The 22,053-nt window shown below is 41.5% G+C and overlaps 1 protein-coding gene across 6 annotated transcripts in view; it reads right to left on the reverse strand.

Moving 5' to 3' along the window:
• Positions 1-15,181: 15,181 nt before the first annotated feature.
• The window catches only part of LOC109793985 (uncharacterized), a 37,088-nt gene continuing 30,216 nt past the window's right edge, over positions 15,182-22,053 (reverse strand). For 3 of the 6 annotated variants that reach the window (XM_083063596.1, XM_083063595.1, XM_083063598.1), the window contains exon 4: positions 18,755-19,115. In XM_083063596.1, coding sequence (XP_082919722.1) covers positions 19,056-19,115 — 60 coding nt within the window. In that variant the 3' untranslated portion in view covers positions 18,755-19,055. Of the gene's footprint in view, positions 15,988-18,754; positions 19,116-22,053 lie in introns of those variants that run through there. The other 3 variants (XM_083063597.1, XM_083063594.1, XM_083063593.1) reach the window with 3 other exon arrangements.

The raw sequence follows: 22,053 nt of genomic DNA on the forward strand, positions 1-22,053 counted from the left end.
TGTGCCTTTTGTAGTAGTGTTCTAACATATTATCTCTTAACCACTTTAACTTAATCATAGAGCCAATTAGTGACTCACCTTTAACTGGCATGATTCCGAGATAGGTGGAGCACATTTCCTCCCAGTCATATAATGTTGGGCCAATGACTGGTAAACCATCAACTCTTAAGCCAAGTTGAAGTGCAACATCCTCCAGTGTTATGGTGCACTCTCCAGTTGGAAAATGGAATGTATGAGTCTCAGGTCTTCATCTTTCAACCAAAGCTGTGATTAATGCGTGATCCACTTTTAGATGTCTGAGCTTTGCAACCCCAGAAAAACCCACTTCCTCTAGTATAGGAACAATTAGAGGGTGAGGTTCTGGCATTGAATGACAGTAAGAACAAATAATATTCTCAGTCTCCTGCAATAATAATTACCAAAATTAGTACTAATTTGTTACAAGTTAATTGAAATTTAAAGTATATAACGAAAGTGCTGAACTTACAGTTCTACCAATGAAAGCAGACCTATGCTCATTTTGCTTCCACAACAACATTTTTGATATAGTTAATAAAAATTGAAGAAAAAAAAAATTTCTTACTATCAAGGTGAATCAGAAGCAGTACAAATCGCATCAAAAAATGAAGGGGAGGGGGACTATTTATAGAAAAAACGCAACTTTTACTGTTTACCCAGAACGGGCCGTTCCAAAACCAGAACGGCCCGTTCTAAATCAAAAAAACTTTGTAAAAACAGCTCCTGGAACGGGACGTTCCGAAGCCGTTCCAGGAGTAAAAAAAATGTGTAAATATTTATCTTGGAACGGGCTATTCTTAAACAAAAACGGCCCGTTCCACGTTAAAAAAATTGCCACAACAATTTGTTTAAAACGGGCCTCTTCCAACATCTATTTCAACGTTAATTCTTAACGTCGGAACGGCCCGTTCTTGTCCCGTTTCACGTTAACAAATGTCACTCTGTTTCTTTAAGCAGAACGGGCCGTTCTGATTTCGGAACGGGCCGTTCCGCTTCCAACGTCAGCCCACGTCTCCCCTGCAAACACGAAAAAAAAAAAATATAAAAGCAACTCAGAATTCGGTTCCCCGGGAACCGAATTCTGAGTTGAAAAAACAAAAAAAAAATACATTTTGGTGCTCAGAATTCGGTTCCCCGGGAACCGAATTCTGAGCTTGAACAGTGAATGGTTCTATCTGTGTAAATAAACCTGCACAATGGTTATTTGGGTATTTTTTTTTAAAAAAAATAATATTTACGTAAAAAATTCCAACCTCCACGGGCCTTTTCGCCCCCAATAAATAAAATAAAATAAAAAATATATAAAATAAATTTAAAAAAAATTATTCATCAAAATAAGTGATTTTTGACAAAGTAGCGGTTAGGTAACATAGAAAGCGGGTGTAAGGCGTTTTCAGATGGCGCCTTTCCCCTGTCCCTTCAATTAGTTACGTGACAGGGACGTGAAGAAGAGAAAGTGCAGGTTTTATAGAGAGCGCCTTCTTCACGTAGCAGGCAAAAACAATTAAAAATACAAGAAATAAAATAAAATAAAAAATAACATTTTATCGTAATAGGCCATTTTAGCCACATGAAATTGGACATAGTAAGTGCAGGGAGCGAGAGGTTTTGTGCTGGCCAGGTTTCCGAACTCGAGGGGCCCTGCGCCTTATATATTTTAGAAAAGCCAACATACAATCATATTCTTTAGTATTTTTAAATTGAGATTTAAAAGAATTAATTAGTTAATATGATTATTAAAAATAGTAATTGTAATATATTAGTAAGTAATTTATTTAAGTTGTATTTAATGTAAAATATAAAAATAATAATTACATTAAGTTGAAGTTAAAAAAAAAAAATATGTAATAAAAAATAGTGAATGTTTATTGTTTAATATATAATATAAGAGTGTTATATAAGTAAATACTATATAGATAAATTTATATTATAAAATAATGTAACTATTATTTATATAGATTAAGAATTTAAATAATATATATTTTTAAAGATAAGAGAATAAAAATAGCTGTAATTTATTTTTTAAAATAATATAAAAAAGAATAATTAGTTATTATAAATTGAAAAACTTAATACAATTAAAAATAAATTTACAACATTTAAGGTGTTCTTACCGGAAATCTCTGTAGAGTTGATCCGCCTGGTAAGATCGGTGAGCCTCCTTCGCTGGTACGTTGATGCTCCAAGATGGGGGTGGTACCTGCAAAAGAGACTCCGATGCCAAAGTTAGGGTTTGTATGAGTATTAGTCTCGTATAAGTAATGCACGTACATTGGTGTGATTTAGGGTTGCTTTGGGCTTTGGGCCTGAGATAAGATATAATATGATTAAATAATGGATCTCGTCTGGGGCGAGATCCTCGGGGATTAGTTATGATTCACTTAAACGTCGAGCTGACATCGCGTAGCGCGTGCCCGAGGTCGTCTTGCACTGTTGTGCCGAGCTCGGAGCTCGACTTCGCGGTACGGATAGTACACTAGCCCCCCGAGCTCCGAAGACCGTAGGTCGAGGAGTTAAGACCGAGCTCGCTGGGGGGAGGTGACCTTTCGCGTACGTTGCTTGCAGAGGTGTCATGCGTCACAACTGTTCATTTCCTGAAAACGTGCAAGTGGCGCGTTACGGGAAATGACGGTTATGCAATGATGGTTTTGCAATTAATGTGTCGTCAGACGTGCCCCTTGGTCGACATGTGGCGTGGCGGTTTTGAATTTGGGGAAAGGCTTTCTTTTCTCTCACTCGCGCCTCTTCACTTTTTCACTTTACTCTTTTCGTCTTCTTTCTCCTTTAGCTTCTTGGGCAAGCTGCCTTGTGCACCTTCGCTTCCGTCCAGTCTCCGTCACTGTTTTCGCGGCTTCCGTCGCCGTTTCCGGTAACCTTGTCATTATTAGGGTTGTTTTGTGAGGAAGAGTACCAGGTACTTCCTTTCTACGATTTTCTTTCCCTTCTTTTCGTCTACTTTTCGAGCCTTCCATTTTCTCTTGATGGCTGGTGGACGCGGCGCCGGTTCTTCTATGCTTGCCAGGGGCAAGTCGCGCGGCAAGGCAACCGAGAGGAAAGACTCGCCACCGCCCAAGGACCTGGAGCCGGGCGTTCCTGGTTATGATTGGGTTAAGCGCGAGATGGCGGGGGTCCAAAGTGTGTTCAAGTCACATCTAGAAGTCAAAGCGGTTTGGGAGGCGCACCGGATTTGCGACCCTTCTATTTCACGGATGATTCGATTCGAGCCCTGTGCGGTTGGCGAGGGTGTGTATATGGGGAAGTCTACCGACCCTCCTCATTTCTATGTCTACCAGTGTTTCTTCCGGGACCTGGGTGTTTGTCTTCCGTTCACTCAGTTTGAGTGTGATTTTTTAAACTATGTCAACGCAGCCCCTTGCCAGCTGCACCCCAATAGCTGGGGCTTTTTGAGGGCATTTCAAGTTCTGTGCGCGGTCCTAGGGGTAGAGTTATCCCTTCGCGTCTTCCTTCACTTCTACCAGTTGAAGTTGGGTGTTCCGCCATACGGCGTTCTTTCTTTGAGTGGGAGTAAAGAAGGGGGTTTATTCACCCTTTACTCCCAATCTTATAAGAACTACAGATCCGAGTTCTTTCGGGTCGCTCTCGTGGATGTTGATCCTTTAGAGGATGGGGGCTTCTATTTCGGTGGACTGCCGAGGTTCTCTTTCTACTAGCACCCCACACCGTCTAGGTTTCATGGGATGGACCCTTCGCAACTGTCGGCCTTGGAGGATATTGCCATTAAGAACCTTTCGGAACTTCCTCGCCCGCTGGATTGCAAGTTGGTCCTGCTGCTTTCGAACTCGATGCATAGGGAGAGGGACCTGGAGGGTGAGTGCCTCGTATTTTGGCAGCTTGTTGAGGTTTGTGTGATTTTTCTTTGCTGATGTGCTCTATTTCCTACCTTCAGGCATCGTAGGGAAAGAGTTGTGGCTCGAACTAAAGCCTCGCTTCAATGTGACTGAGCTCAAGGTCCCTGAGCCTCCGGAAGAGGAGGTTTCTCCCCTAAAAGTCAACCGGAAAAGAAAGAGGGGTGTGAGAGAGGTCGGGGGGACCTCTGCCCCTTGTGAAATGGGGGAGGTTGCCTTCAGGGCTGCTGGAGTCGGCCGGTCGACCTCACTGGAAGTCTGCCTTTGGAGGGGGTTGTTCGTGTGGTCGCCGAAGAGGTGGCGTCGGCTGGTGGGCTAGTTGCTCAGCCCAGCGAGGGGTTGTCCCAGGCTGCTGAGCGAGTTGTCCAGGCCGCTATGGTAAGTGCTTTTCTTTTCTTGGTTGTCGCCACCGGCCCGAAACGGGCTTTCGGCATTCGCGAAGGATGGTTGGACTCTTTTATTTGTTTAAAAATATGGATTGCTAGAATGACTTATTCTCAAACTGAGACCTTGTCAAACGAGCAATTTTATTAAAAGGCTCACCAATCCATGTTAATCCCAAGCGGGACCCTCCATGGATTAGCGGTTTTCATAAAAAAGAAGGGTTCATGGAGTCGCCACCAATGTTTTACTCAAAACATTGGAAAAAGAAGTTTAAGGCAATCGATTCAAAAATCGACTTCGGCCATGACAACCAGAGTCGGGTAAGGGAGTCGGTTACGCGTGGGGAAGGTGTTAGCACCCCACAGCGCCCCTTTCGGGTTCCCTATGACAGATTATTTCTAAAAATAATAGTGCGAAATTACTAAATTACCCCTATTTATTCTAAACAATTATAACTTAACTATCTACATGATGACAGTTAAATATACACACAGAAAGCAGTAAAAGGAAGGTCTTAAGAAGAAACCTTTGAAGCGTGCTTTTATATTCAAGTAAAACTGGGAAGCTTTTTGGCGTTCCCTCGCTCTACAAGCCCGCTCGCTCCCTCCTAGAAAATTTTAACTATGGAAATCCGGAGGATTTCCCTTCGACTCAGTTCGAGACTCAAGCAAAAAGCTCAGAACTCGAGAACTTTGTCGGATCAACTCTCCGAGTGATTTCTAGGCAGAGCACTGCTCAAAAAAACCCAGAATACTCAAGAAGAGGGTTAAAACTCAGTGTCAAAGTGTAGAATGACGTCCAATTGACGTCATATTTATAGGGATGAGGCGCAATACGGTCTCTGGGGGTCAATACGGTCCGTATTGAAGTTTTGAACTACAATACGGCCGTATTGAATTCAGTACGGCCGTATTGAAGTTCAAAAAAACCTCAATACGGCCGTATTGAGTTCAGTGCAGCCGTATTGAAGTTCAGTGCAGCCGTATTGAGTTCAGTGCAGCCGTATTGAAGTTCAGAAACTTCAATACGTCCGTATTGAGTTCAGTGCGGCCGTATTGTAGTTTAAAATGTTCAATACGGCGTACTGAACTTTTGGGAGGCCGTATTGGGCTTCATTCCCTCCACTTTCTTATTTTTTGCTACTCTAAGACCTCTAAACCTACAGATTGTCATCCCACGGTCTTCTAAGAGTCCCTTTGGCTGACTTTCCTTTGATCTTCGAGAGTCTTCGAGTCTTATTTCCGACCCGGACAATTTTAGGGGTCTACAGCTGCCCCCCCTTTACTTAGTCAAACAGCCTTTTAGTGTACCGGTTGATAAGTAAAGGAGTTGACCCAATTGTCCGGGGAATAAGGCCATCCTTCCGACTTGTAGTGTCTTCCGGTGGAAAATTGCTGAGTAGCCTCTCCAGGTTTTGCTTCGCTCGTCGCCCGAGCCGGAAGCTGCATACCTCCGTGCTTCTGAACACTCTGGTAGCGTGAGTACCGCCTCTCCAGGCTCAACTTCACTCGACGCCCGAGCTGGAAGTTGTGAGTACCACCTCTCCAGGCTTAGCTTCGCTTGCCGCCCAAGCTGGAAGCTGTGAGTACCGCTTCTCCAGGCTCTGCTTCGGTGCTTCTGACATCCTAGGCAGTTGAGTTTGCCCTCTCCGGGGTTAGCTTCGCTTGCCGCCCAAGCTGGAAGCTGTGAGTACCGCCTCTCCAGGCTCAACTTCACTCGACGCCCGAGCTGGAAGTTGTGAGTACCGCCTCTCTAGGCTTTACCTCCGTGTTCTTGACAACCTCGGGGTAGTTGGATACCTCCGTGTTCCTGACAACCTCGGGGTAGCTGAGTACCGCCTCTCCAGGCTTGTGCATACCTCGGTGCTCTCGACAACTGGGTAGCTGAGTATTGCCTCTCCAGGCTTGTGCATACCTCGGTGCTCTCGACAACTGGGTAGCTGAGTACCGCCTCTCCAGGCTTGTGCATACCTCGGTGCTCTCGACAACTGGGTAGCTGAGTACCGCCTCTCCAGGCTTGTGCATACCTCGGTGCTCTCGACAACTGGGTAGTTGAGTACCGCCTCTCCAGGCTTGTGCATACCTCGGTGCTCTCGACAACTGGGTAGCTGAGTATTGCCTCTCCAGGCTTGTGCATACCTCGGTGCTCTCGACAACTGGGTAGCTGAGTACCGCCTCTCCAGGCTTGTGCATACCTCGGTGCTCTCGACAACTGGGTAGCTGAGTACCGCCTCTCCAGGCTTGTGCATACCTCGGTGCTCTCGACAACTAGGTAGCTGAGTATTGCCTCTTAAGCTTTGAGATGATTTTGTCTCCACAGTCCACGATGCTGCTTCGACGGTTTGATTTTGATTTTGGTGCCGCTGAGGGCTGGATAACGCAGGGATCCGTCTAGGGGATGTGCAGTTACTCATAGGTTCTTGTGTCCAAACTTTCCATTGTGTAGTTGGTACCCATTGAGGAATTTCTGTTTCCTTGGGGTGTAGACACGAAGATGCTCTTTCTGAGATGAGCGGTGCCTTATGATTGGCTGACGTCCTTTCGATGTTGGTGGAGTATCCCGGTTATCCTTATTCGGGTGACTCTTTTGATTTTCTGAATTTTGTTGCCTCTGTGTAGGCTATTATCCGCTGGGGGATTCTATTGTGATGATTTTGTCTCCACAGTCCACGATGCTGCTTCGACGATTGTTTTTGATTTTTGTGCCACTGAGGGCTGGATAACGCAGGGATCCGTCTAGGGGATGTGCAGTTACTCATAGGTTCTTGTGTCCCAACTTTCCATTGCGTAGTTGGTGCCCACTGGGGAATTTCTGATTCCTTGGGGGTGTAGACACAAAGATGCTCTTTTTGAGGTGAGCGATGCCTTATGATTGGCTGTCGTCCTTTCGACGTTGGTGGAGTATCCCGGTTATCCTTATTCGGGTGACTCTTTTTGATTTTCTTGGTTTTATTGCCTCTGCGTAGGCTGTTATCCGCTGAGGGATTCTATCGTTAATTTTGATTGGCCTCTTCTGTTAGGCGGATCATCTTGACGTTTAATGATTGGCTGAATGCCGAATTCCGCTTGGGGAATGATTATTGATCTTTTTTGGATTTTCTCTTTTTGAAGAAGTGCCTCTGAGTAGGCGAATTATCTTGATGTTCGGTGTTCGGCTGAGTGCCAGATTCCGCTTGGGGAATGATTTATTGATCTTTATAATTTCTTTTTTTTTTAAGGGGTGCCTCTGAGTAGGCGAGTGGGGATTTAAAGTTTATATATCCCAGAGTATTATTTAGAAAGCCTCTTCAGGCTTAGCTTCACTCATCGCTTGAGTTGGAAAGCTACCTTCCACTGAGGAAGTTTAAGTCCTTTCGACTTGGATATTCTGTTTAGATGATCAAGCCTCTCTTGGGGAATTTTGCTGATCTTGGTTTTATAGCTTTCACTGGGGAATTTGGCCCGTGAGTGGAAGCTGAGATATCTCTGGGGAGTATTATTTCGGCGAGCCTCTCCAGGCTCATTTATTCTGTACAGTTGGGGAGTATTATTTCAGCAAGCCTCTCCAGGCTCAATTATTTTAAGAGGGAGTATTGTTTCGGCAAGCCTCTCCAGGCTCAATTATTCTGAGAGAGTATTATTTCAGCAAGCCTCTCCAGGCTCAGTTATTCTGAAGGAGTATTATTTCGGCAAGCCTCTCCAGGCTCAATTATTCTGATGAGGGAGTATTATTTCGGCGAGCCTCTCCAGGCTCAATTATTCTGAGAGAGTATTATTTCGGCAAGCCTCTCCAGGCTCAATTATTCTGTATGATGAATTGGTTTTTTGTTCAGCCCGAGAATGCGGGCTGAGACGTCTTTTGGAGAGTATTATTTTGGCAAGCCTCTCCAGGCTCAGTTATTCTGTATAATTTGTTGGATTTTCTGTATTTCTGCATTTTGTTTGCTGCTGTCATACACAAGCAATTTTTCTATTTTTTCTATTTTATGCGACTGCCTCATGATGAGGTCTTTGAATATTTCTTTGTGGCCAATACGGCCATATCTATTTCAGTACGCCCGTACTGAGTTGAAAATTTGTTCATAACCCTGTTTTTAGTACGGGTGTACTGAACATGATACGGCCATATCTATTTTTTTGTTTTTTTCAATAAACAGAGAATAAGTGATCTTCCATTATACCTATCATCTGTATGCATGTATGCGGTATGATGCACCTAATTCTATTTGATTCATTTTTCAAAAGAATTAACCGATGCATTTTTGGATTTTGCCATTCCTCTAGACGGGCTGTGCGCTGCCGATTTCTGTAACCGAGGAATGATGCGTGTTATATTGAGATGGGCGTCATCAACCCAGTGATCCTCCCCTTCCTTTAGAAGACGTGTCAACCCTCCTATTGACCACTATATCTCCATGTTTCCACTAGATTATCCTAAAATCGCTTGGGACAAGAGAGAAAAGAAAGGAAAGGTATATATTTTTTGAAAGTTTGTGTTTTAGAGGGGATTATTTTTATTTTGAAAATGGTTTTTGTAAGAATGGCTGGCCATGGTAGGCTTATTGTGTTTAGGCTTGTTTGTTTAAACATTCATGAAGTTAATCAAATCTTGTTATTGACGTTGTGATTTGACAACTTAGATAACTTCCCTTGAACCTTTCTTTTTGAATTCGGTTCATGGTACCATCATGGATTTCTTTCGTTTTTTGATTGTCCTTATTTTTGCCTAAAACACCCTTTTGTGGCGTTTTAGTGGACCTTTGTTTTTGTTCATTTTTGCAACCCTAACTTTTGCCTAGGTCACCCTTTCGTGGGATTCCTAGCGGGTCTTTTGCTCTTATTTTTGCGCAGCCCCCTTTTTGGGTTTCCTGCCGAGCTTTTTGTTTTTTAGGATTTTTGTCCTGAATGGATTTCTTTTTATCCATGACGGCACTTATTGAGGCCAAGGAAAGGTGCTCCAAGTTTTCACACACTTCCACATAAAAAAGATGCGGGTTTATTTTTATTAAGACGATTTTAACCTCATTTATGTTTATTCAAACAGGGTTAAATAATGCGGTCTAGAATTTTATTGCAAGCAAGAAAAGAAGCAATAAGAATTAATGAAGAATGATTTTATTATAATCATAGAGGAAACATGTGCCCTATCGAGGCTCGGGGGTCGGGCTGTCCCCGAGGAGTAATCTCTAATAGTCATCAGGTCTATACATCCCTATCGGAAGGAGAAAAACACTTGACGACGACGACCGGCCTTAACGCTTGTGAACCGGCCTTCCTCAAGATCTGGCTTAAAGAACGTCGAGAAGGATCTTGGTTTCTCTTCGTCCTTTGATCTTTATAAGGGTTGTATCCTAACCCTTGTTTCCCCGGATTATCCTTGATAATAGGTAGCTCGGGAATTCCTTGGGAATCCTTGCCAAGTCCTTGTCTAGGCAAGTATCCGTGCTTCGTGAGCATGTAGGCTACCTTCTTCGTTTCTCGGGGAAACGTTTCAACATTGGCAATTTCCAATGCTTGGAAAGCGGTCTCTAAAGCTTCCTCCGCTGCATCCACGTAAGGTATGGCGGATGGCTTGCTGATGAGTATGTCATCTTCAGCTTGTACAGTCACCAGTTTGTCACCCACTATGAACTTGACTTTCTGGTGGAGCGTAGAAGGAATAGCTCTTGCATCATGAATCCAAGGTCGGCCGAGGAGACAGCTGTATGCAGGAGTAATGTCCATCACTTGGAATTCGACATTAAAGATAGTGGGTCCAATTTGGATTGGAAGATTGATCTCTCCCACCACTTCTCTTTTAGAACCGTCGAAGGCTCGAACGATCATGTTGCTCGGGCGCATTTGGACTCCCTTGATTGACACTTGATCAAGCGTTCTTTTGGGCATCACATTCAAGGAAGATCCGTTGTCTACCAAGACTTTTGCGATGTGATACTCCTTGCACTTTACGGAGATGTGCAAGGTCTTGTTGTGATTAGGTCTCTCGGCGGGGATCTCTTCATCGGTGAAAGTGAGGTGATCATTAGCCGTGATGTGACTAACAATCCCCTCAAACTTGTCTTGGGAGATGGTATGCGACACATATGCCTCGTTCAAAACTTTCAACAGAGCTTGCCGATGCGGTTCGGAGCTTAGGATCAACGACAACAGCGTAATCTTTGCTAGCGTCCTATGAAGTTGATCCACGATGGAGTACTCGCTCTGTCGGATAAACTTTAACAGCTCGTCTGTCTCCTCCTCGGATTCTTTTTCCTCGGTTTTCTTTTCTTCTTTTTCTTTATTCTTGGGGGCTTTATCATGAAGATCTTCGGGAGTGTAGATCCTGCCACTCCTAGTCATGCCCCCAAGTCCAGCGATGTTGGAAATATCGCTGTCGGCAGAAGAATGGATGTCGTATATCCATGGCACAGCCTTATTTGATTCGTAGGGGAAAGGTCTTGGAGCAGTGATCCTTAATGGTGTTGGACCTTCCCCTTTATTCGTCTTGATTACCAACAACGGAGTTGATGTGCGCTCGCTTGGCGCGGTTGTTGGCTTACACTTAATAACGAACGGCGTGCGATCCATTCTTTGAACATACGCATCGATTATTTCTTTCTTTTTATTAATGTTGATTAATGATTTATTGGGAGGGATGTATGAAATGCAAACCTAGATCCCTCCATGATGTTTGATAAGAATGCATGACATGAGATGATGACGTTGAATATGCATGCATTGTGTTTATTCAACTAAGCATTATCATGTTTTCGGGATGTTCCTAAGATGATGCATGATATTGCTTGGTTTGGATAAATAACCCTTTTTTCTTTTTTGGGTATTTTTATTTATTATATATTTTTTTTTTGTATTTTTGGGTGAAAAGGGAAACTACCTATATGAATGTGATGAAGGTAGATGTTAACACCATGTAACGGAAGATTCTTATTCCCATTTATTCTTTTAAAAAGGAATGTTGTATGTTTAAAGAATGCAATGTATGCTCAAACAATGTCACATAAACAATGCACAAACAATTCACTCATCCACGAACAGTCACGAGCGAATCACGAGGTAGGGGTATCCTGCAGAAAAGTGCATATTCAAGGTGGTTCTAACTGTTCTCACCGGTCTGAGGCCCCCAAGGTGCCCCCATTATAGGGACCCAATTCCTCTCGTCGTAAGCCGATGGAAAGCTCCAACGCACTGTCGGACTCGAGTTCATGGTTATCACCTTGAGTGATGCTTTCCGACAACGGTCTACGGGCACCTATAGACCCATTCGACAACCGGCCGTACTAACATCCACTCCCTATGGCTTACCACTCATGCCCCCGGGTATAGAGGGAACTGTTGTGTGCAAAGGTTTGTGTGCAATTTATATTTCAAACAATTGCGAGAATTTAAACATACAACAGTTATTAAAGCCAAATAGATAAACATGTTATCATACAAGCAAGGGGTAATGAAGTAATTTTAACTATTATTTGTTAAAAATAATCTGTCACTAAATGGGACTGACTCTCGAAGCTTCCCCAGTGAAGTCGCCATCTGTCGCCACCGGCCCGAAACGGGCTTTCGGCATTCGCGAAGGATGGTTGGACTCTTTTATTTGTTTAAAAATATGGATTGCTAGAATGACTTATTCTCAAACTGAGACCTTGTCAAACGAGCAATTTCATTAAAAGGCTCACCAATCCATGTTAATCCCAAGCGGGACCCTCCATGGATTAGCGGTTTTCATAAAAAGGAAGGGTTCATGGAGTCGCCACCAATGTTTTACTCAAAACATTGGAAAAAGAAGTTTAAGGCAATCGATTCAAAAATCGACTTCGGCCATGACAACCAGAGTCGGGTAAGGGAGTCGGTTACGCGTGGGGAAGGTGTTAGCACCCCACAACGCCCCTTTCGGGTTCCCTATGACAGATTATTTCTAAAAATAATAGTGCGAAATTACTAAATTACCCTTATTTATTCTAAACAATTATAACTTAACTATCTACATGATGACAGTTAAATATACACACAGAAAGCAGTAAAAGGAAGGTCTTAAGAAGAAACCTTTGAAGCGTGCTTTTATATTCAAGTAAAACTGGGAAGCTTTTTGGCGTTCCCTCGCTCTACAAGCCCGCTCGCTCCCTCCTAGAAAATTTTAACTATGGAAATCCGGAGGATTTCCCTTCGACTCAGTTCGAGACTCAAGCAAAAAGCTCAGAACTCGAGAACTTTGTCGGATCAACTCTCCGAGTGATTTCTAGGCAGAGCACTGCTCAAAAAAACCCAGAATACTCAAGAAGAGGGTTAAAACTCAGTGTCAAAGTGTAGAATGACGTCCAATTGACGTCATATTTATAGGGATGAGGCGCAATACGGTCTCTGGGGGTCAATACGGTCCGTATTGAAGTTTTGAACTACAATACGGCCGTATTGAATTCAGTACGGCCGTATTGAAGTTCAAAAAAACCTCAATACGGCCGTATTGAGTTCAGTGCAGCCGTATTGAAGTTCAGTGCAGCCGTATTGAGTTCAGTGCAGCCGTATTGAAGTTCAGAAACTTCAATACGGCCGTATTGAGTTCAGTGCGGCCGTATTGTAGTTTAAAATGTTCAATACGGCCGTACTGAACTTTTGGGAGGCCGTATTGGGCTTCATTCCCTCCACTTTCTTATTTTTTGCTACTCTAAGACCTCTAAACCTACAGATTGTCATCCCACGGTCTTCTAAGAGTCCCTTTGGCTGACTTTCCTTTGATCTTCGAGAGTCTTCGAGTCTTATTTCCGACCCGGACAATTTTAGGGGTCTACATTGGTCTGGCCTCTATCTTTTGTTTTGTATGATGTTTTCCTATGTTTTGACTTGGGGTCATTTTTGATAGGCGGGGGATGTCATCGAAGGGGCGGTCCTAGTTGCCGGGCGGGCTGCCCCGGCTACCGAGGAGGTGAATCGGGCTGCTGTGGCTGCTTCCGCGGTCGGCGAGGTAAGTGGTTGGCCTTTCTGTGGCATTTCTTTGGCGTTTTGCCTTTTTGTTTATTTTTTGTCTTATGGGGGTATCATTGTTTTTTGCAGGCGGGGAACGTCGCCGAGGTTTTGGAGCCTCCGAGTTCGGGGGCGCCAGAGGGGAATCCTCCCGTGGCCGAGCAGGGGCGGCCTGCATCTTCTGTTGCCGAGGCTCGTGGGGAGGGGCCGAGCTCTGGGATCCCCACATCTGCTTCAGTGCCTAAGTCGAAGCGGCCGTATCTTGCGTACCGTTATGCGCAAGAGGGCGCGCCCATGCAGTTAGAGCATTTGAGTGTGTCGGAGGAGGTCGACTCCCTATGGAGCGTCGCGGTGACTCCGGAGAAGTTTTTCCCAAAGGGGTCGCTGAGCGTGGCTGATCAGGCTATGCTCGAGTCGGTCGGGCCGATGGGGAGTTTTGACGCCACCCAGGTCTTCCTGCAGAGAGGCACGACCATTGAGGATTACTGGAAGCACAAGTGGTCGAGGCAGTAGGAGGACATGGTGAAGCTGAGGGGCCTTGTTCAGCCTCTGAAGGATGAGAATAGAGTCCTGCGGGAGGAGAACGAGATTCTGACTACCGCCCTTGGCGAAGCAAAGATGCAGGGGGCTGAGCTCCAGGCAGCTAGGGGGGACCTTGCTCGGGTCCAGAAGTCTTTGGAGATCGCCCTGCGCTCCAACGAAAGCTACGCCTCCCGAGTAAGTGAGCTGTAGGGGCTCGTTACCTCATCCAGGGGTGAGCTAGTGTCTGCTCGGGGCTAGGTTCGCTCTTTGGAAGAGGAGGTTGCATTTTTGAAGGGTGACCTGGTGTCGGTGTCCGAGGAGCGTCTCCGCGACGAGGTCATTATTAGCAGCAAGGAGGAGGAGATTGCTGCTCAGAAAGTAGACCTGTCAACGTTGGAGGCCGAGAAGGCGGCGTTGGAGAGAAGACTTGAGGAGGTAGAGCGCTCCATCGTGGTGGAGCATAAGAAGGGTTTCCTCAAGGCTGCCCGCCAGGCCCGACTTCTTGCATCGGGGTTTGACCTCTCAGCTATGCATGTGGAGAAGGTCATCCGTTTCGACAAGCTTGTCAGGGAAGACGATGTGGAAGAGAGCTCTAGTGAAAATGCCTCTGTGTAGGGCGATTTTGCTCTTTTTGCTCTATTTTTCTTTTTCTTGGGTTTGTGTATTTGAACTTTGGGAACTTTGCTTGGATGTATATATTTTTCTTTTCCTTTACGCTTTGGCTTTGTTTTTGCGCATTTTAAGACATACGCTCAATGCCTGCCCTTATACTTGGTAATATTTTTCCTTGGGTTGATCTTGCCGAGGTTCGCATTCGACCTCGGTATCGAGTAACTTTTGTGGAGGTTCGAACTCGACCCTCATCGAGCCGAGGTTCAAACTTGACCTCAGATTTTTGCTAAGTAATTTTCTTGAAGGTTCGAACTCGACCTTAGTTCACCCGAGGTTCGCACTCGACCTTAGATTTGTTTGTTAATGTTCACTTTTGACCTTAAATAAACGTGTTAAGGTTCGTACTCGACCTTAAACAAATGCGTCAAGTTTCATACTCGACCTCGAATCAAGATGTTAAGGTTCATTTTTGACCTTAAATAAACGTGTTAAGGTTCGTACTCGACCTTAAACAAATGCGTCAAGGTTCGTATTCGACCTCGAATCAAGATAAGAGATAAGAGATAAGGTTGAGCTTCTACCTTATAGAGATTTGAATGTGATAGAGAAGGTAGGAGGAGTGAATGATGTTCTTCTCCTATTCTTCACCTTATCTCGGATCTTCTTCAAGGAGCTTGGAACCGAATGGATTGAAGGCAAGAATGGAGGATGATTCACGGATTGGAAGAAGGCTTAAGCCTTGGATGGAAGCATCCAAGCTTAAGGTTCAAGGGAAAGCTCACTTCAAAGAGGAGAAAAACCTAATGGATTCCTAAAAGTGTAGCTCTCTCTCACGGTGACTTTCAAGGAAAATTGGGTTGAATAAGCTCTCCAATTTTATTAATCTCAAAAGTGAATACAATGTGTCGGAGAAACACTTAAGAAGGGTTCCAAATGTGCACTCTTTGGGCGCCTAACTCAAAGGCTACATGTGGCGCCCAAAATTTGAATTCAAATTTGAAATTTGAATTCAAATTTTGGCTCCCATCTGCTTGTCCTAAAATTTAGGTACCAAGGTGCATTTAGATTTGATTTGAGAGTTATTTAGGGTTAATTTGAGTGGCACATGTTCAGCCACCCATGGTGCTAAACATGTGACTCAAATGTAACTTAAATGACTTTCAAATTAAACCTAATTTAACCTAATTAGCCTACTTTAGTAATCCTTGTATTTTCCTATTCTAATGACCTAATTACATTGGTCAAACAAATACAATGGAAAGGAAAAATTACAAGAATGAAAATGAGCCCAATATTGGGTACCAAAAGCCCAAAGGCCCATGAAGCCCAAAACTAGGCCCAACAAGCCTAAAACCTAAAAATGTTACTCTATGTGGTCCAGAATACAAGACCAAAATATATTCAAACTATGCTAACAAAATATAATAAGAATGTTCATTTCAAGATAGGCCCATGTTGAAACTTGGTTTGGGCCTTCCAAGCCCATAGGGCCCATTGGGCCTTGACTGGCCCAATCTTTCATGTCTAGCCCACTCCTCTTGGATCTTTGAGTATGTCACCTCTTGCACTTCAAAGCACGATTCCATCATCCCCTCCCTCTTGAAAAGGATTTGTCCTCAAATCTCGAGGATGAATGGAAGAAAAATCAACACCTACATGTATAACATACAATGGATAAGAGATGAAATTTTCATAAATCCTAAGAGGAGTCCTTCTATCTAGCCTAAGAAAGAAAAATAAACTATCAAAATTAGACTCCCTAAAAATAGAAATAGGTTCCTCTTCTAAGCATAACCTATAAGTAAACCCTAAAAATGTAAGGACACTATGATTAAGACAATGAAAAGAATGATTTTTAAACACTACTATATCTTGCCTAAAGTACCCTAAATGGTAACCTAGGTGTTTCCTAAAATATAAAGAAAAAACTACTAGAAAACGTCCTAAACAATTTTGGATTTGATTGTTTACTAGATACTCATAATCATATAAGCTATATTTATCTTGTAGGGAAGGAAACATATTAAGTTCAAAAAAATAAGAAATTCCCATAAGATCAAACATAGAATATAGATTATTATAAGTTGTATCTACTAAACAATGTAAACCAAAAATTGGGTGCTTTATTAAATCCAAAGAAATACTTCCTCCCTTATGCACCATCAATGAAGTAGTATAAGGAGTAACACTAAGAATAGTCCACTCCTTCTTCACTATATCTCGAAGTTGAGAATTTTTTGTTTGAAATTTATTTTGTTCCTTATTCTCAACTTTAAGATTAGTGGCAGCATTAGGATAAGAGTCAAAACTTTTATGACTAAAGAGAGTTCTTTTCAAAGCTTGTTTGGTAATAAAATAACTCTTCTTGGTCACAAAGTTTTTTAGTGGAATCCCCTTCATCCACACTCTTCCCTAAGAGATTTTCTTTCTTTTCTTTATTTCTTTTTCTTTTCATTTGTTTTTGATCCTCAAACACTTGGGGTGGTGTTAAAGGATTAAAAACAATTTCCTTATTTTTATGAGTGAAGGATATTTTGTTAGTGAGGCCATCATGTATAGTGTGTTTATCAGATTGCCATGGCCTACCAAGCAAAATATGACAAGCTTCCATAGGAATCACATCACATAAAACTTTGTCTTTATAATTCCCTATAGAAAACTTGACCTTCACTACCTTTATTGAGCCAATGAAGTTTATAAGGTTGAGGATGAGGAATAGTGGTAAGGGCTAACTTGTTAACCAACCTTGTACTACAACAATTTGAGCATGATCCACTATCAACAATGAGAGAACAAGTTCTTTTGGAAACTAAACATCTTGTGTGAAAGATGTTCTCTCTTTGTGATAGTGAAGTAGGACAAGGTTGACTTCCGAGTAGCCTTTTGATCATAAGAAGATCACCGTCAACAGGATAAAGTTTTTCATTTGGATGATCTTCCTTACTAGTCTCACTATCACTTGAAGTGGTAGAACTAGATTCATCAACACTACTATAAATGTCTTTCCCTCTCAAAATCATCACCTTTTTAGTTGGGCATTGAGAAGCTATGTGGCCTCTCCCAAGACATTTAAAGCATTTGATGTCACTAGTCTTACTACTAGAAGTAACAACATTTTTATTTTTCTCTTTTTCTTTTTCTTTTTATTTTTCTAGACCCTTACTAGAGTTTGTAGAAGATTCATGTTGACCCTCCCTCTTATAGTCCTTCTTGATATAAGAGTTAGCTCGAGTTTTTCCTTTTAAAGAATTTTTTCTCAAATTTTGTTGTTCCACCCTTATACAAAGTTGGACCAAATCATCAAGGTCCCTATAAGGGAGTAGCTCAACCCTATCTCTTATATCAAAATTTAGACCACTCAAAAACCTAGCAATGGTCAATCTTTCCTCTTCCCTTATGCCAGCCCTCATGAGATACAACTCCATCTTTTGTCTATACTCCTCCACACTCATGTTCTTTTGTTGGAGTCTTTGGAGCTTATCCATAAGCTCCCTACTATAATAAGAAGGTATGTGCCTTCTTATCATAGCACTCCTCAATTCATTCCAATAAGTAATAGGAGGGTCATTGTGAAGTCTTCTCTCTCTCCCCAAGGATATCCACCAATACATAGCTTGTCCTTGGAAAGCTAAGGTGGCCAAGGGAACTTTTCTTTGCTCGCCTACTTGATGACAAGTGAAGATTTGCTCCACTTTCATCTCCCAATCTAAGTAGGCATCCACATCCTCTTTACCATGAAAGTAAGGGAGATCAACCCTTGATTCCCTCACTTTGGATTCCTTAATGACTCTTCTAGGTTTGGGTTGGTAATATGCATCAAGATTTAAACTATCCTCATTTTGGCTAGGAGAGTCATTGGAACTCTTGGTTGAACTCTTTGAAGAATTTTTTTTGACTTTTACTTTTATGGATTTTTTTTTTAAAGTTTCTCTTCTCTTTGCTTAATCTTGTTTATCTCTTCCTCAAGAACAATAAGTTGTACTTTTCTTTTAATCTTTTCTTTTTCTTTTTGAAGTACCTCTTCTTGCTTCCAAAATTTTAGTGCTTTAACCTCTTTGACAATTCTTTTAAAACTTTTAGAAGATTCAAAATCACTACTACTTTGAGAAATATGACTCATGATTAAGCAATAAGAATTTTTATATGCTATGCAAAAGATATAAAATGTTTTTCTGGTATTTTCTAGGAATGAAAATAGCACTTGGAAGTCTAAGTGTACAAGTTGCACTATCAAGGGAGGTGAGCTACAAAGAGCCACTTAATAACCAAGCCTTTTCAAGTTGAAATCACTAAACTCCTTTGTGGTACTTTCAATTCCCCAAAAATTTTCACAAAAATTTTTGTATGCTTTTCACAATTTGTTTTAGAAACTTATCTAAATGTGAACAATTAAAAACTACACAATACTAGACGTTTCAAGGCAGCAAAGTAAACACAATTAAAGACAAGCAACTTAAAAGAAGCAAGGATAAGCAACTAGTCGGTTTGCCCTAAGTGGAAGCTTGAAACATATGAAATTTCCAAGCCACTTCCACTAGTACTACATGTGAGTAGGCTACCAAGGGGTTAGATATACCTGACTAGCTTCTTAATACTCCCTCCAAGCTTTACAAATTGGTTTAAAAATACAAGATAATTGACAAAAATTTAAACTAAACTAGAAAGCAAATAATGGCGGCTTTTGTGACCCAATTAGTGACGGATTTGTTGTTCAATGTTCCTAACACTTGTTCAAGTGTTTTAATCCGCCACTAACCCTTGAAATAAGTTGGTCCTGGACCTGCACAATGAACACAACAAAAGTGGTTAATGGAGGCTGCTCACAAGGTGAAAGGAATGGTCACTCAAGTGAAGGAAATTTAGGAAGAGTTTGGTCACTAAATTAGGTCAAATTTTGTAGTCTTAGTGTCCAAAACTTTTCCTACTCTTTGTTGAGTCAATGCTTGATCCTTAATCAAGGATTTGAGGCCACTTCTAGAACAGAAATTTTAATGAAAGAAAACAAGATAAGCAACAAAAGCACAATTTGAAAAGCTTATACCAAATGGAAGAGTAATATGTGTAAGACAAGACTCAAAGAGGTTCAACAAATAAAACTTCAAAATAAGACTCCAAAGAAAGCTAGCACACAGTTAGGAAGGTTCCTAGATAGGTACTAGAGTAGATTAACAACACACAAAAAATTGAAAGCAATTGGATAAGTACAAACCAAATAGTAGTCAAAACAAGATTAAGGAATCAAGTGAATTTTGTAGTTGTACACCTCTCGGCTTTTTCTCTTTAAATTGCTTTATCTATATTTTTTTTTATTCTTTCTTTTTCTGAATTCAAGTTAAGATTCCAGACAAGGTATTTGCCTTTTGTTTTCAATTTTTTCAAGATTCCAAGCTATAGAAACCGAGACTACAAAATTGGTCCCAATTCAAGTGAAAAATGATGAAACTAGTGCACTAGTTTTTAGGTTTTTGTAATGGATTCTTTGTTCACTTTTCTCTTTTTTTTTTAACTACTTGAAACAATAGGCTCTGTATTTTCCTCTGTTTTTCAGCCTCTATGCTTTTAAAATTTGAATCCAAAAGATAGTGCACTAGAAGTAGGATTAAGCACTTGAAAATTTAAGCAACACAATTTTTTTTTCAATTTTCAATAGAAAGTGATTTGAAAACTTAAGTACATAAAAGAAACCTAACTCTAAAGAAATTTGCTAGAACTAATAGCAAATTATGAACTCAATAAGGCAAAATAAAAAGCACATATAGGTAGGCATAAGATTACACAAACCGAGACCAAACAATATAGACAATGCACTCAAAAGAAAATTAGGTTAACATGCTATTCAAGGAATTTTGTAACATATAAGGACTAAACACAACTCTAAGACAAAACAAGGATTAAAAACCAAAATCTAATGCAAATGCATGAGGTCCAATCACGGACACATACAAGGAATGGAGAGACTCAAATAAAATAAAAAAGAAGCACAAGAAAATAAGTCCTAAACATGTTGATTGTGGAAGAAAATCAAGAACAATCAAACAATGGATCTATGGAACAAATATTGATTCAAAACAAGTAGATCCGAAAAGAAACTCAAGTAAGACAATAAGAATACAAGAACACAAGACACGGACACACAAAAATGAAGAACACTTATCTCCTTGAAGACCTTGCTCTTGATACCAAAAATGATGGAGAAGGTAGGAGGAGTGAATGATGTTCTTCTCCTATTCTTCACCTTAGCTCGGATCTTCTTCAAGGAGCTTGGAACCGAATGGACTGAAGGCAAGAATGGAGGATGATTCACGGATTGGAAGAAGGCTTAAGCCTTGGATGGAAGCATCCAAGCTTAAGGTTCAAGGGAAAGCTCACTTCAAAGAGGAGGAAAACCTAATGGATTCCTAAAAGTGTAGCTCTCTCTCACGGTGACTTTCAAGGAAAATTGGGCTGAATAAGCTCTCCAATTTTATTAATCTCAAAAGTGAATACAATGTGTCGGAGAAACACTTAAGTAGGGTTCCAAATGTGCACTCTTTGGGCGCCTAACTCAAAGGCTACATGTGGCGCCCAACATTTGAATTCAAATTTGAAATTTGAATTCAAATTTTGGCTCCCATGTGCTAGTCCGAAAATTTAGGTACCAAGGTGCATTTAGATTTGATTTGAGAGTTATTTAGGGTTAATTTGAGTGGCACATGTTCAGCCACCCATGGTGCTAATCATGTGACTCAAATGTAACTTAAATGACTTTCAAATTAAACACAATTTAACCTAATTAGCCTACTTTAGTATTCCTTGTATTTTCCTATTCTAATGACCTAATTACATTGGTCAAAAAAATACAATGGAAAGGAAAAATTACAAGAATGAAAATGAGCCCAATATTGGGTACCAAAAGCCCAAAGGCCCATGAAGCCCAAAACTAGGCCCAACAAGCCTAAAACCTAAAAATGCTACTCTATGTGGTCCAAAATAAAAGACCAAAATATATTCAAACTATGCTAAAAAAATATAATAAGAATGTTCATTTCAAGATAGGCCATGTTGAAACTTGGTTTGGGCCTTCCAAGCCCATAGGGCCCATTGGGCCTTGACTGGCCCAATCTTCCATGTCTAGCCCACTCCTCTTGGATCTTTGAGTATGTCACCTCTTGCACTCCAAAGCATGATTCCATCAGAATGACTTTGTTCAACTTTGTATCAAGGTTGAGCAACAAAATTTGAGAAAGAATTTCAAAACAAGCTCATACTCATCTTCTTATTCAAAGGTTGACTACAAGAGGGAGGGAAAAACTTTTGACAAGAAAAATACTTTTGATTCCTCCAAAAATCTAGACAAGGGTAAAACAAAAGAAGAAAAAGAAAAGAAAAACACCTCACGCACTAGCACCATATCTAGTGACATAAAGTGCTTTAAGTGTCTTGGGAGAGGCCACATTGCTTCTCAATGCCCTAATAAAAAGGTCATGATACTAAGGGTCCAAGATATTTATAGTAGCCAAGATGAAGCTACTACTTCTCCATCTTCAAGTGAGGATGAAGAAGAAGCAAGTAAGGGAGAGTCATGTGAGGTCACTTACCCTTACAATGGGGAACTTCTTATGAGGAGAAGGGTCCTGAATAACCAAGCCAGTGATACACAATCCCGAAGAGAGAACATTTTTCACACAAGATGTAATATTTCTAATAAAGCTTGTTCTCTAATTGTGGATAGTGGATCT

This window comes from Cajanus cajan, chromosome 9 (genome assembly GCF_000230855.2).
Source record: "Cajanus cajan strain Asha chromosome 9, NIPB_CcT2T_4, whole genome shotgun sequence".
Classification (NCBI taxonomy): Eukaryota; Viridiplantae; Streptophyta; class Magnoliopsida; order Fabales; family Fabaceae; genus Cajanus; species Cajanus cajan.